This window comes from Anneissia japonica, unplaced genomic scaffold (genome assembly GCF_011630105.1).
Source record: "Anneissia japonica isolate Jap-2015-1 unplaced genomic scaffold, ASM1163010v1 scaffold287782_len627234_cov183, whole genome shotgun sequence".
In the NCBI taxonomy this organism is placed as follows: Eukaryota; Metazoa; Echinodermata; class Crinoidea; order Comatulida; family Comatulidae; genus Anneissia; species Anneissia japonica.
The window spans coordinates 331,601-344,681 of NW_022695201.1; the positions used below are offsets into that span (position 1 = coordinate 331,601).

The 13,081-nt window shown below is 34.2% G+C and overlaps 1 protein-coding gene across 1 annotated transcript in view; it reads right to left on the minus strand.

Annotated features, from left to right (window-relative positions):
- LOC117101440 overlaps positions 1-13,081 on the minus strand; it is a 41,304-nt gene that overhangs the window by 23,501 nt on the left and 4,722 nt on the right. The window contains exons 5-25 of the mRNA XM_033241418.1: positions 12,983-13,075; positions 12,342-12,437; positions 11,387-11,488; positions 10,752-10,844; positions 10,118-10,162; positions 9,338-9,548; positions 9,029-9,165; positions 8,359-8,627; positions 7,648-7,861; positions 7,304-7,429; positions 6,777-6,885; positions 6,299-6,565; positions 5,747-5,942; positions 5,086-5,494; positions 4,831-4,961; positions 4,461-4,468; positions 3,142-3,254; positions 2,301-2,561; positions 1,410-1,711; positions 312-468; positions 3-189 (exon numbers count right to left, since the gene is read on the minus strand). Of these exons, the coding sequence (XP_033097309.1) occupies positions 3-189; positions 312-468; positions 1,410-1,711; positions 2,301-2,561; positions 3,142-3,254; positions 4,461-4,468; positions 4,831-4,961; positions 5,086-5,494; positions 5,747-5,942; positions 6,299-6,565; positions 6,777-6,885; positions 7,304-7,429; positions 7,648-7,861; positions 8,359-8,627; positions 9,029-9,165; positions 9,338-9,548; positions 10,118-10,162; positions 10,752-10,844; positions 11,387-11,488; positions 12,342-12,437; positions 12,983-13,075 (3,526 nt within the window). The remainder of the gene's footprint in view (positions 1-2; positions 190-311; positions 469-1,409; positions 1,712-2,300; positions 2,562-3,141; positions 3,255-4,460; positions 4,469-4,830; positions 4,962-5,085; positions 5,495-5,746; positions 5,943-6,298; positions 6,566-6,776; positions 6,886-7,303; positions 7,430-7,647; positions 7,862-8,358; positions 8,628-9,028; positions 9,166-9,337; positions 9,549-10,117; positions 10,163-10,751; positions 10,845-11,386; positions 11,489-12,341; positions 12,438-12,982; positions 13,076-13,081) is intronic.

Here is a 13,081-nt window from a genome sequence, read left to right on the forward strand (position 1 = left end):
GGCATTCCTCCTCGGGGATACATGTACCGTCCAACAAAACAGTCCCCTTTGGACAATGACAACCCTCGGAACAAGTTTGGTTGAATTCGTTAAGTGACACGCAATTATCAACAGCATTTGGATCGTAACACGTTGGTTCACACAGTGTACCGCATGGGTCATATACCTTGTTATTTTCACACATAATACCTGGCAAATTACAATAGAATGCTTATTAAAATATTATTACAAAACATACGAATAATCACCATCTTTCTAATCTTAAATGCAATTCTTAATTTTTCAATTATGTAACGTATCTAACAACATACCACAATTTCCATCAGATCTCCAATCAATGAGTTGGTTTCTGTCAGCACAAACTCTGGCGTATTCGGCAACAACAGTACAGAGACATTCGCAATCTCCTCCCTTATCACAGCCGCATGTATCCATTACACAGGCTTTGTAATAGAAGTCAGGATCAACCTGAGGATACACAAATAAGAGGTAAGTATTCACGAAATAGACCGTTAAGAATACATTCGTATTATATATCGATTAGACTTTTGTTGATGATGCTGAAAAAAATATAAAGCTATGTTCTAATATTTTGTGCAGCTACAAAAATATTTATAGAACAAATATTACATAATAGTGTATAATATTATTGATAATATTATTAAGCCTATAAGAATATTATATTTATCACTCTCATTATAATCAACATTATCTATTTTATTAAATATTTTTAATGTAGAGTCTACCAGTGTCAAAATCATACTTAAGACAATCAGTGAAATTCATGCGGTTTCAGTAGTATGACTACAAACGACCGGACAGTAACACAAGTCAGCATAGCCTAACATATTACAAATGGGTGGCGTCGCATGGGAATTTTAGGGGGAAGGGTTGTCTTTTGCTAGTTCAATCTATAAACATTTTAATCAAACTGATGTTTTTGCAGTTATTTCTATTTTCTGAAGTGATTTATGTTATCGGGATTTAATTGGAATATCTGCTTTTATGTTATTAAGATTCGTAAATTATATATTTTTGTGTTTTTGTCATCGTTTTCATGCTTAAGGCTCATGCTTGTTTTGGAAAGCTTTTCTATTTATGTTTGTGTATTACATGCTTTACTTATTTTATTATTCATACTGTTATTTAAGAATTTTGATAAATGGAAATAAAATTATTTGAAATTTAATTATTATTATCTTATTCTCTATTATATTATCATCCATGCATAAGCCTCTAAAACTTTGGATAGTCCATAAATTTGGTTATTAAGTTTAAAATGGTCATAAACATGTTCCTGTCATTTACAAGATTAGGCTTAAAACCCAATTTATAGGATGGGAGGCAAACGATAATTATCTTGATCCTAGTAAATAAAGTGTTTTCACAATTTTATATAATAATCTTACCACATCATGACAAGGAGCAAAAACGGATTGCTTGATGATACCGCATCCATATTCAGACCATGTGCGACGCTCTGGGTTGGCCTCGCATGGATCTGGTTCTTCAGGTGTTGCTGGGCAGCTAGTCAACACACGCCATGTGTCACCGAAGACGTTAGCCGCAGATTCGATCTCTCCCTGTCGAGTGGTAAAATCATTTCCAGAATCACCATCAAAGTTTCCACAGAGACCGCAAACCTTGGTAGCATAGTCAGGTTGCAAGGTGAGATCAACTGAAGTTGCTTCATCCCAACTTAGCATCACCTCTTTAAAAATCGAAAACGTTTCACAAGTGAACTACCTTATCAAAGCAACTTTAATTTTCACAACGGTTAGAAATACATTTTGACCAAAATACCATATCAATGTAAATCATTGTGAGACTCTTTCTACTGCGTTATTACCTCATTGTACACCTGGACTTTCCTTACAAAATGATGAAAAAAACATGTAGGCCTATATCAACCAACTTGTTGAATACTAGTACAATGAAACCACTACTACACTCAAGTGAAAATTCTTACAATGGACCTTTCCGCAGAGTCAAACTACCCAATGAGAACAGTACGCGCAATGGCGCATGTCATACAAACACACATGCTGTCCCACAAACGGACATGCGTACGTTTACGCTGTCGTTTTGTGGAACATGAGCAACATATCAAAGAGACATGGATTAGCGAAAGGTCCATTAGTTTACAAGCACGATTTAAACGTCATTGTGTAATGAAGAAAACAACTAAGGATAATTATTAATTGCACCATAAACGTTATAACAATAAGTTGAAATATATATACACATTAATTAATATATAAAACGATACGCAGTTATAAATTCGTTGGTCTCAAACTCACTTCTGTCATTAGAGATGAAGTACCAACTGGTACCAGATTTAAAAACTTGCACTGTACTTGTTGGCATATCATTGTAAATTATTTCAGGCTGTTCTTGACCCTTCACTAGGTTAACATGCACGCCTTTGAATTCAATATGCACTGTCTTAGTGCATGTTACTCCAGAGACACCACACGGTACGTTCTCAGTTGTCACACGAAAGGTCCCCTCGGTTTCTTCTTGTCCACAAAGGTCCTCAGATAGTACATATTCACAGTCACCTAACAGATTACATTTTAAAAGTGATTATTACTATTATCACTATCATTGTCAATTCGTTCATGAGCATGATAATCATCATCATCATCATCACCATCATCGAGATTAAAATTATTGATAAAGTAAAGAGTATTTTAACAGATAGTTCCCACCCGCTAAACGCATCTTTTACTTGCCCCCCCCCCCTCGGGTAAAAGGTTAAAATCACAAACCTGTAGAACAAATAGATATCTCAACTAATTCGTACCACTATCCATTACAATTCTTAATCAAATATCAAATAAGTTTTAGGGCCTAATTATAATTTTGTTATTGCTGTTGTTGTTTTGTATTAATCTTGCACTTTGTTTTGTGGTGTACCAACTGATTTTCCGAAAGGACAAAAATAAGTTTTGAATCTTGTATAACTATCGATCATCATTAAATCATCATTTTTATAGGATCTGTTGATTAGCATTAATTGATATTTGACAGGTTTATAGCATCTCCTAACCCACGGGAGGCCTCTTTCAAGTTTGTTAATGTATAAACATCGAATATAAAGTTATCGATTAGTGTACAGATTGTTCATAACTGGCTTACCTTGGAAGTCATAAAGTTTCCCATCAAACGTCTCATAATGAGGATCTCCAAAAGCCCTACAACTTGCTGGGCATGGCATTTCCATACAATACCATTGCTGATTAACACAATAGCTATGGAAGTAATATGTTTAATAATTGAATGAAGGATAGAAATGGTGGAAAAACAGATTAAGATGTATTGTATAGGTGTAATGACATGGCAGTTACAGTATCAAATCTACATTGTTTTGAAAGTTAATGAATGGAAATAATTAGAGGCGTTTAATGTAAGTTCAGAAGCACATTGCTATTGTAAACATTTAAAACATGTATTTAAAAATGTAGTTAGGCATATCGTAGTTATTCACACACATAATCTAGTTATTACTATATTAGAGAGTCATTGGAGTAATTAATTTACTTGTTTGAAAATTCTCTCATGAAATTGTAGATTTGGTCTATTTGTTAATATGCTTAAAGCTACTGGTATTTTATCTAGTTAACAAAAAAAGTTGCCTATTAATCCCCACTTGATTTTAGGTGGCAGTCGAATGGTTGTCGAAAATGACCCATCACACGAGCCTCGTCAATGTTGCGGTCTCATGGAAACGAGAGTATGCCCAAATTTACTTCAACATACGTAAACATTTTTTCCAGAATGTTTTAATGCGCTCTGGCATTTATTGTATAATTTTGACAAAATAAATTTAACCTATGTTCTCACACGGCAGCTAACGGTTAGCAGGACCCGAAAAAATCCCGATCCGGATACCACGAATACGATGATCGAATCACCAATAAGAAACTGGGAATTGTAAACGCGTACGTGTGATTGGTTGATGATAGAAACGCGCTCTACTTGCTACAGTGGCGTATCTAGGGAAAGGCGCGGAGTTTGGCGCACGCCCCTTTCCTCCAAAAAAAATACACGCCCCTCCCCCCCCCCAGTCGCCCCCAAAAAATCACGGTCAAGTAGTTAAAATCCCTAAAATCACCATATTTTGCGAATTAGCGCCCGTCAACTGATCATCTAGCTCCACTTCACCTTCGCGCCTCCCCCATTTCAAGACTTATAGATACGCCTGGCCCCGACCCCCCCTCCCCCACCGTCTGTTTGCTCGCTCCGCTCGCAAACTTAACGCTCACCTAACTCACTTATTAGGGGGCCCCAATATTAGTAAGCGCCAGGGCCCCACAAACTCCGTGACGCCACTGCACACAATCACCAAACTAAAACACCATTACAATACAGTATATAGGAAACAAATGTAAATACAAATACACTGATGATGGGATACGGTATTGTCAAAATATTAATATTTTAGAATGATGTTTTACCTTTTACACTGATGAAATAAACACCAAATATTGGTGTTTTAATGAAGTATTAGGGCTTTTAGACATTTTGTATGGATTTCCTTTCACAAGTTACATAGCACAGTACTATATCAGCTTAGAAAATTCAAGAAAAGAGGTTTATTTGTGATTCCATTTAAATTTATTAGAGTTTTAATGTGCTATACAAAATTAATAATATATATATAATTGAGGAGCAATTTTTTAAAGTAAGATCTCTCTCATGGTCATACCTGGCAAAGCTATGTCAACTGATGCAAATCAGTCAATGACGGCCATATGTTTTCTATGAAAGAAAACTTCTAGGAAGACAGGTAACAAGTAAGTAAGTATAAAATAAGTATAATTTTACCGTATTATCAGAACACTGGCAGCCCTGAATGCATTCCTCCGTGCAATTGAAATCCTCACTGTACTCTCTACATCGAACATTACAGCTAGGGCCACACTCTTGATAGTCCATTCCAGCAGGGCACTCAATAGCTGTATCAAAATAGTTAACAATCATCTTCAATAAAAGTAAGGTTTAATCGGTTTACATAATTAAACTTTCTTGATAATAATACTTTCTTGATAATAATGTTTTTAATAATTAGCAAATACTCACGACAAATGTTGTCACTTCTCCAATCAAGAATTGTTCCTCTGAGGGCGCATTCGTGCGCGTATGCAGAATAAGCCAAGCATTCACAGTTTTCACCTTGCGGTGATGTTGACATGCAGCCACACACAGCCTGCATACAGGTTTCAATGAACGGCTCAACTTCAAGAATTTGGTTGCAAGTCTTGAATGGTGCATCATACATACTTTCACAAACAGTTCGTGCATGAAGCTCTAACGATGATGTCATTGTACAAATGCCAAGAGAATTGTAATTGTCTTCTGTCAGATCTGAACTAGATCCGTCGGTTTTCCAAGCATTGGCAAATCTGTACACTCGTATTTCATTAACACCATTGGGAGTCGTTTGGTCATCGGATTGTTTGCTGTTGTAGTTACCCAAAAGCCCGGCAACCTATAGATGATATAGAATATAAAATATTTTTATAACTGAATGACTGAATGGACATTCCCGTGTGGACGTTGTCACGATATAGGGAAGATTGGTATGATGGCTGTTTTACAACTTCGTAAAATATGATAGTAATAAAGATGACGACGATATTAAAACATTGTGATAAAAATGCACATTAAATATATAAACGGGTATTGTTATTCTTCTGAGAATTTAATATGAGCTTAATTATGTCTAATGTTTGATACTCACATGTCCTTTCCATTTCGATTCTAGCCGGACATACAACTGAGCGGCACCATCCCACAGAACCTCAACACCAATGTCCGTCTCAATTCTGATGAATGATTCTGAGATATGTCTCACACGGATAAGGTGATCACTGATGTGGTTGTGAGGAATTCCAACTACTTCACCATTACGGGAAAGTTTGCCAGTTTTTTGTAGCCTATCGAAACGAATTTTATTTATTCTTAATTTCTTATTCTTATTTAACACATTATTGTGTAAGCTACATCGGTCATCATGACTGAGCTTAACTAGTGTTGATCACGTGAACAACGTTTAGGTAATGGATACGGTTACTTCAGGAATTTTACCAGTATTGAATCTGTATATTATATCATAAGTATATAATAATAATGAAGATTGTTGATTGATATTGGTTATGATGATGATGATGTTGTAGTAGTAGTAGCTGTAGTAGTAGTAGTAGTAGTAATAATAATAATAATAATAATAATAATAATAATAATAATAATAATAATAATAATAATAATAATAATAATAATAATGTTAACATACTTGAACAATGTGCTGTCGGAGCCAACTTGTATAGATATGGAGTCCATACATTCGACACTGACCATTGATTCTTTACAACTGCTCATGTCGATCCAAACTGAGAATGTTGGAACATCCGCACCATTTGATTGTACCAAGATGTACTGTGTATTACCACGTAAGCGATACCTTGCACCGTCAAAGGTACTAAAGGCGACATCACCGATAAGTGAGCCTCTACCGGGGCAGTCAAGAGTATCACACTGCCAGGATGCTCCATAACACGTACTATAAAAAATAAAACAAACAACTTTCATTTCTTCTTAGAATCTATAATTTTCAATATTTTCAAGAGTATCACACTGCCAGGATGCTCCATAACACGTACTATAAAAAATAAAACAAACAACTTTCATTTCTTCTTAGAATCTATAATTTTCAATAGTTAATAAAATATACGGTAGCTATTTTCTGGGGAATCTATCTATGTTGTACTCACCATTCCTTACATTCGGATGCTATCATAGACCCGACTGGATAGAGTTCGTTGCTACGAAGACAAGGGCAGTCGTCTACCTCAACACAATGCACGCCGTCAAACAGAAAACCTTCGAAAAAAAGAGCCAAGATCCATTTGTTGCAAAAGCCAAACTAGACAAACACTCGATAATTATTTTACAAATATTGAACTAATGTATAAGAAATACAATTTTCAAATCGTATAATGTGTTGCAGGGCGAGGAATAGTTAAGCTATGAGATAGAAAGGGCACACTTCAATGGGGTTTAGGTCGAGGTTGTAGAAGAGTAAAAGTGCTTAAGGAAGGAAGTTTAAAAAATCGTTGTGTAATTTTAAGGACAGAAAAAATACTTTAACCACGACAGGATAAGAAGCGAGAACGGTGTCTTCATTCGAAAATGCTAATAATGAAGCTTGGTTTTCGAATGGAAGTTTATCCATAAACAATTAACATGACTTTGAATTCCTTTAATAATTTGTTTATTTATTGGTTGAGTTCTGACAAACCTTCAGGACAAACACATCCGTCAACACAGTAGTCCTGGCATTCTGGTGGATAATGAGCATTCTCACAAGCACGTGGACAAGCTGAGCCACATTCACTGTGAACCATACCATTTGTACATGGCGCATCTGAAAGATTTTATTAAATAATTAATTAATTAGTTAAATTATTCTTTTAAAAAGCGATATATAATGGTAACCATTAAGAACATTCAAAATGGAATAGGCCCAATGTTGGTTTATTGATTAATAGCCCTCTTGAAACTTAAAGAAATGGATGAGAAAAGAAATATATCAAGTACTAACCCTACAGATAAGTAAGTAATATTGCTTAGTATAGTACTTACTGCAGAAGTCAGGACTACGCCAATTGAGGACTACGCCTCTTGCAGCACAAGCTCTGGAATACTGGGCAATGGCGTCACATTCGCAAATCTCACCTTCTTCAAAGTTACATGAGCACATGTGGTACATACAGAGTCCGTGGTATGCTTCTGTATCGATGACACTATGACAAGCGCTAAATGTTGATGTCAACAGGTAATCACACCGCTCTTTGGCCTGAAATTGAAACAAATATCGAACAATTAAGTGGGATAAGTCGATTTCGTTAATACTTAACTAGGTAACCGACGAATGCTAAAATTTCCTAGGAAACTTACACATCGAACACAAATTCAGTCGTCTCAAATAATAGGTGATACCTAATAGTTAATTAAGTATTTTGTTTCCTTCTCGCTTTTATCCAGGTATGTTTTTTTTCCATTTGAGTTTCTCATTTGTAGGCAAACAATACCACTAGTGATTTGTTTAAACTATTAAGAATTATAAATTTACAATCTCTAGTAGATGAAATGTTAAATTACAAACAAATATAGCTAATATAAACTCATTTCTAACCATAGATTTAAACTGTAAAACCAGTAAAAGAGATTAACCATGTTGTGTAGATCTGGATTTTAACCTGGTCTTTAAGACTAGTATTAGCACCAGCGAAATCCATAACCACAATTTAGAAAAAATTAAAAATAATATCTGGATTGGAAAGCAGTACTAACCAATTCAATGAAGGATGGAGTAGACGCAAGTCTAGCACATGGGTGTGATAGCTCTGGGCTAACATCAAGGCAATCTTCTCTCTCACCAGTCTTCATGTTGTTACCAAATTCTGCATCAGAGGAGGCAGAATGGCTGTACATAGGCGTCATCACCAGGTCGTTACTTGCATCATGATCAAAGTTTCCGCACATACCACAAAGACTGCCCCTGTAGAAGTCAGACATATGCATGTAGACACTAGCTGCCCCATCAAATGATACTCGGGCACCTAAAAAATAAAAAATCTGTGTTTATTACCCTAATAATAAAACATGGCATTATCATGACGTTTCGATTGGTGATCTAATTGTTTCAGAAGAATACAAATTCAAATTATTCTCTATTCTGAAGATTAAAGCAATGCAATCAAAATATCGAGATATTCTCATCAATACAACAGTTGTTCTTTTGGGGGTTTTTTTTCAGAATCACAAGCATCCTTATAAACATCACTATTCCATTACCCTCCTCATGATTATTATCAACATTTATCAAAGCAATCGTTCATATGGAAATTATGAGTACACACCTTTTTGTCTTTAAAGGTCTTAAAATCGGATACAACAACCAGTTTAAACTAAATATTACTTATTTTTAATGATTTATTTCTTATAAACAAAATTCACTTACCGTTGAGTCCATTGAAAATGGTGTACATGCCCACAAACTCAATGGTGACGGCACCATCACTGTATGGAATCTTAATAGGAACACCGTTACGATGCACAATGTAGTTTGGCAGTAAATGATACAAATCTCCACCGGAACTAAAATACATTATAAGATTTGTATAAGGTGGCGTTTATATAAGGCTCATTTTATGCATAAATGATGACACTGTAATATGCTTGTGTGCGTAATATACGTGAGAACATATAATGTAAAGTAATTAATATAATACTATACAAATGTAAAAATTGAACATCATGTGATACTTACTGCACATGTACAGCATATTTACACACGTTCCCACTCTCGTCGCAACTGTAATCTGTTTCGATGTCAACACCGTATGAGGTTGGATCATCATTGCACTCGGAAACCATTGTGTAAAGGCACTTGCCGGGGAAGATGATGGCGCGGTGGTCAAATGTACTGATGTGTGAACCGCAACAGGCAGAGCATACTCCGGTATTATTCAAATAGTCATCTATTGAATATTATTATTATTGGATTATTAATTTAAGCAATACAAATTAAAATTGATTCCGAACCAATGGAATACAGGTGCCTGCTAGTCGACAAAGGTTAAACTAATAAATTATGCAAATTGTTGGAGACTCTTAAAGTGTTTTGGCTGGGTCATGAAACATGACGTTTAGCAATGATATCAAATATAATTATTGTTGGCACATTGGTAATCATATATTGCAGTTCGGCCGCAATGTTCCAAGATCCCATAAATTGTGCCATAGTAAGCGTAATCACAAGAAGGCCTTTATGTTAAATTATCATTGAGTAGGCCTCAGAACGTTACCGTAGAATGTCGTTTATACAATTTACGGAAGATAGTTTTCGCAAGGCCTTTAAGAAATCTAAAGTCAAACCAGAAACCACCCTTTTTAATTGGTGTCTTTGCAGGGTGTTGTCTTCAGTCGGACCCAACCATTGGACAGATTCCCAAGCTAAGGCTCTCTATCGACACTAATGCTAATTAGTAATATTTAAAATTAGAGTAGGCCCTATGTTTTTGTAGTCAGACACTGTATATGTACATACCGTTAGTAAAATTGAACACATTCTGGCCATGATCGAATGCCACAGCTGAAAGAAAAGGATCAATACAAATAAATTAATAGGTGTTAAGACTATGAAATTCATCAATGGATTGACAGATTGATATTTGGTAAATAAGAAACTTGTAGAGCATTATCGTTACGCATAACAGACTGATACGGCAGAAGTATCTGCAGTATGTGCAACCTGAGAAAAATATAAATCGCACTGTGATTTTGTTTAGGTCAAACAGGTTAATGCATAATCCTATTTTAATTCAGTAAACAAGCAATTTAGGTCTATAACATAATGGTTATTATCATGTTAATTTTTGGATAGACGGATATTATTTAATAATAATAATAATATTATTATTTATTATTATTATTATTATTATTATTATCATCATTTATTAATATTTATATTATCATTATTATTTTATTATTATTATTATTACTATTATTATTATTATTGTCATTATTAGTCGTGTTGTTGTTGCTGTTGTTGTTGTTGTTGTTGTTGATGATGTTGTTGTTGTTGTTGTTGTTGTTGTTGTTATTATTATTATTATTATTATTATTATTATTATTATTATTATGTTATTATGTATTATCTATACTTTAAAATTAGATCTCACCAAATTCACATTGCTCCCCTTCGTATCCCATGAAGCACTGGCAAAAGTTGGGGCCTTCACACAAACCATTGACACATTCTGGGTTGCATATTGCTGCAAATGATTATAAAAACACAATTACACGACAATAATAAAATACATGAAATCTTGTAGAGGCACAAAAACACGAAATCCATACATCTATCCAAATTTCCTTTCGGTACCAATTATTGCATATTCTGATTAATTTTTTTAAATTTTAGGTCTACTATGATTTTCATTATCAAATATTTATATTGCATGTACCATGCAGGCCTATGATATATGGTATTCCCATTCACTGATATACAGTAACATCGCACACCAGCAGCCTACGCTATGCACGGGTATGGCAATGCACAAAAAGAAAATAATCGCTTAATATTTGTCTTCATAGTAGGCCTACTAATAGGCCTACATCTTTCCATGAATATAGCTATTACATACATGGGCACAATGACTTAATTCTATCTGCAAGGCTAGTGAATTTGAGTAAACTCGCTCGCACAAGCGAATATCGGCCTACAATCTCATCGAACGCTAAATATTATTAATATAATTAGGCCTACAATGGTCATATCATAGTGTGAGAAAAATAATTGTCGTAACATATTTACGTTCACTGCACCAAGCTCCTCCCCATCCCTCCGTACACTGGCATACGTCTGTTGCTATGCACTCACCACCATTCTGGCAAGTCTGACTACAGGTGACGATCACTGGAAGAAAAGAAGCAGAGACGTTTAGACGCAATGACGCGTAAGGCATGCAACGCTAAATTATACGCCTAGTAGCGTTGCTTGTGTTTATTGCGCCAATACAATGCGTCTCTGTATTACCAGAGAGAAAATAGAACTCTTTGGTACGTATTACTAAGGTGTGTGAGCCAAGCCTTATTTTAACATAGCTTCCAGTAGAACTGACATTTTAGTGGGCTTAAAGAAAAACAATAGGCCTATGGATACTCCCCATAGGTTTCCTCTGTTCAATTCTTCATGTGTAACTTAGATTTAACTTCAACTTTATTTATTGAGGGTATAATATCCAAAAGCAATGCTGACTAAACATACAATAGGCCTATACGGTAATTCCAACTTTTAAAACGTAAAATCTTTCATAAATATTGTGATAGGAATAATAATGGCACATAGATAATAAATTATACCATGTAATTTACTTATTTTTTACAATAATAAATTGAATAACAAAAACAATAAATTAATTTTCATTTTTTGAAGTCTTAAATTATGACACAATATTAGTAAAACCGTACAGAATTACGATTAAAGTGAATATTCAAACACATTAAAGAGATGTTGTGAATAATAACGTGCAGTTTTATTTTTGTTTTTGTTAAATAATTTTGTGAAAATGTATGTTATTTATTTCTTCAAAACACTCCTTCATTTATTTTTTTATCCGGATCCTTGCTTTAAAAAACGATAAAACATGGCTTATAAATATAGTTTACCCTTCATCAACATTATAATAACTTTCATCGTCATTATGTAACATTCTCCATAGTCGTCATCGGGTTATGATTATTATTAGTGTCTAAATATTAATACTCACTGTCTGAACAATCGTATCCTTCATATCCAGATGGACAGTTACATTGGTTTGGTAATGCACATACTCCTCCATTCTTACAACTAGGACTGCATATTGCTGCCATTCATACGAGAAATGATTTATAATAATAATAATAATAATAATTAAATGATAATAATAATAATAATGAATGATACAACATTAATAATAAATAATAAATAATAATAATAATAATAATAATAACAATAATAATAATAATATTAAATAATAATAATAATAATAATAATAATAATAATAATAATAATAATAATAATAATAATAGTAATAGGCCTAATGAAGATAATGAATGACACAACATTAATGATATATAATATTATTAATAATAGTAATGTCAATGTCGGATTAGATACTAGTAATGAACTGGATGGGCTAGTATGTCTTCTCCGCTGCAGTGCATTTTCGAGCTGCAGCTCCTAGCTCATAGCAGTGAAAATAAAAAAAATCCTTTGAAGCGTCGATTTTTTAACTGATTGCTGGGGCTTTAAAAGCGTGCCCAGGGGTCTATTTTCTTTATTGAATAGGTTATTGAATATACTCGGAATTCTTTATATGGACATATTTTGAAAAATTTAGGACAATGATAAATAATAAATGATAATTACCAATTTCACAGGTTGTGCCTTCCCAACCACTTGTACACGAGCAGACCCCAGGAGTTAGACAGTAACCTCCGTTCTGACAGTTGTCACAAATGGCTGTTA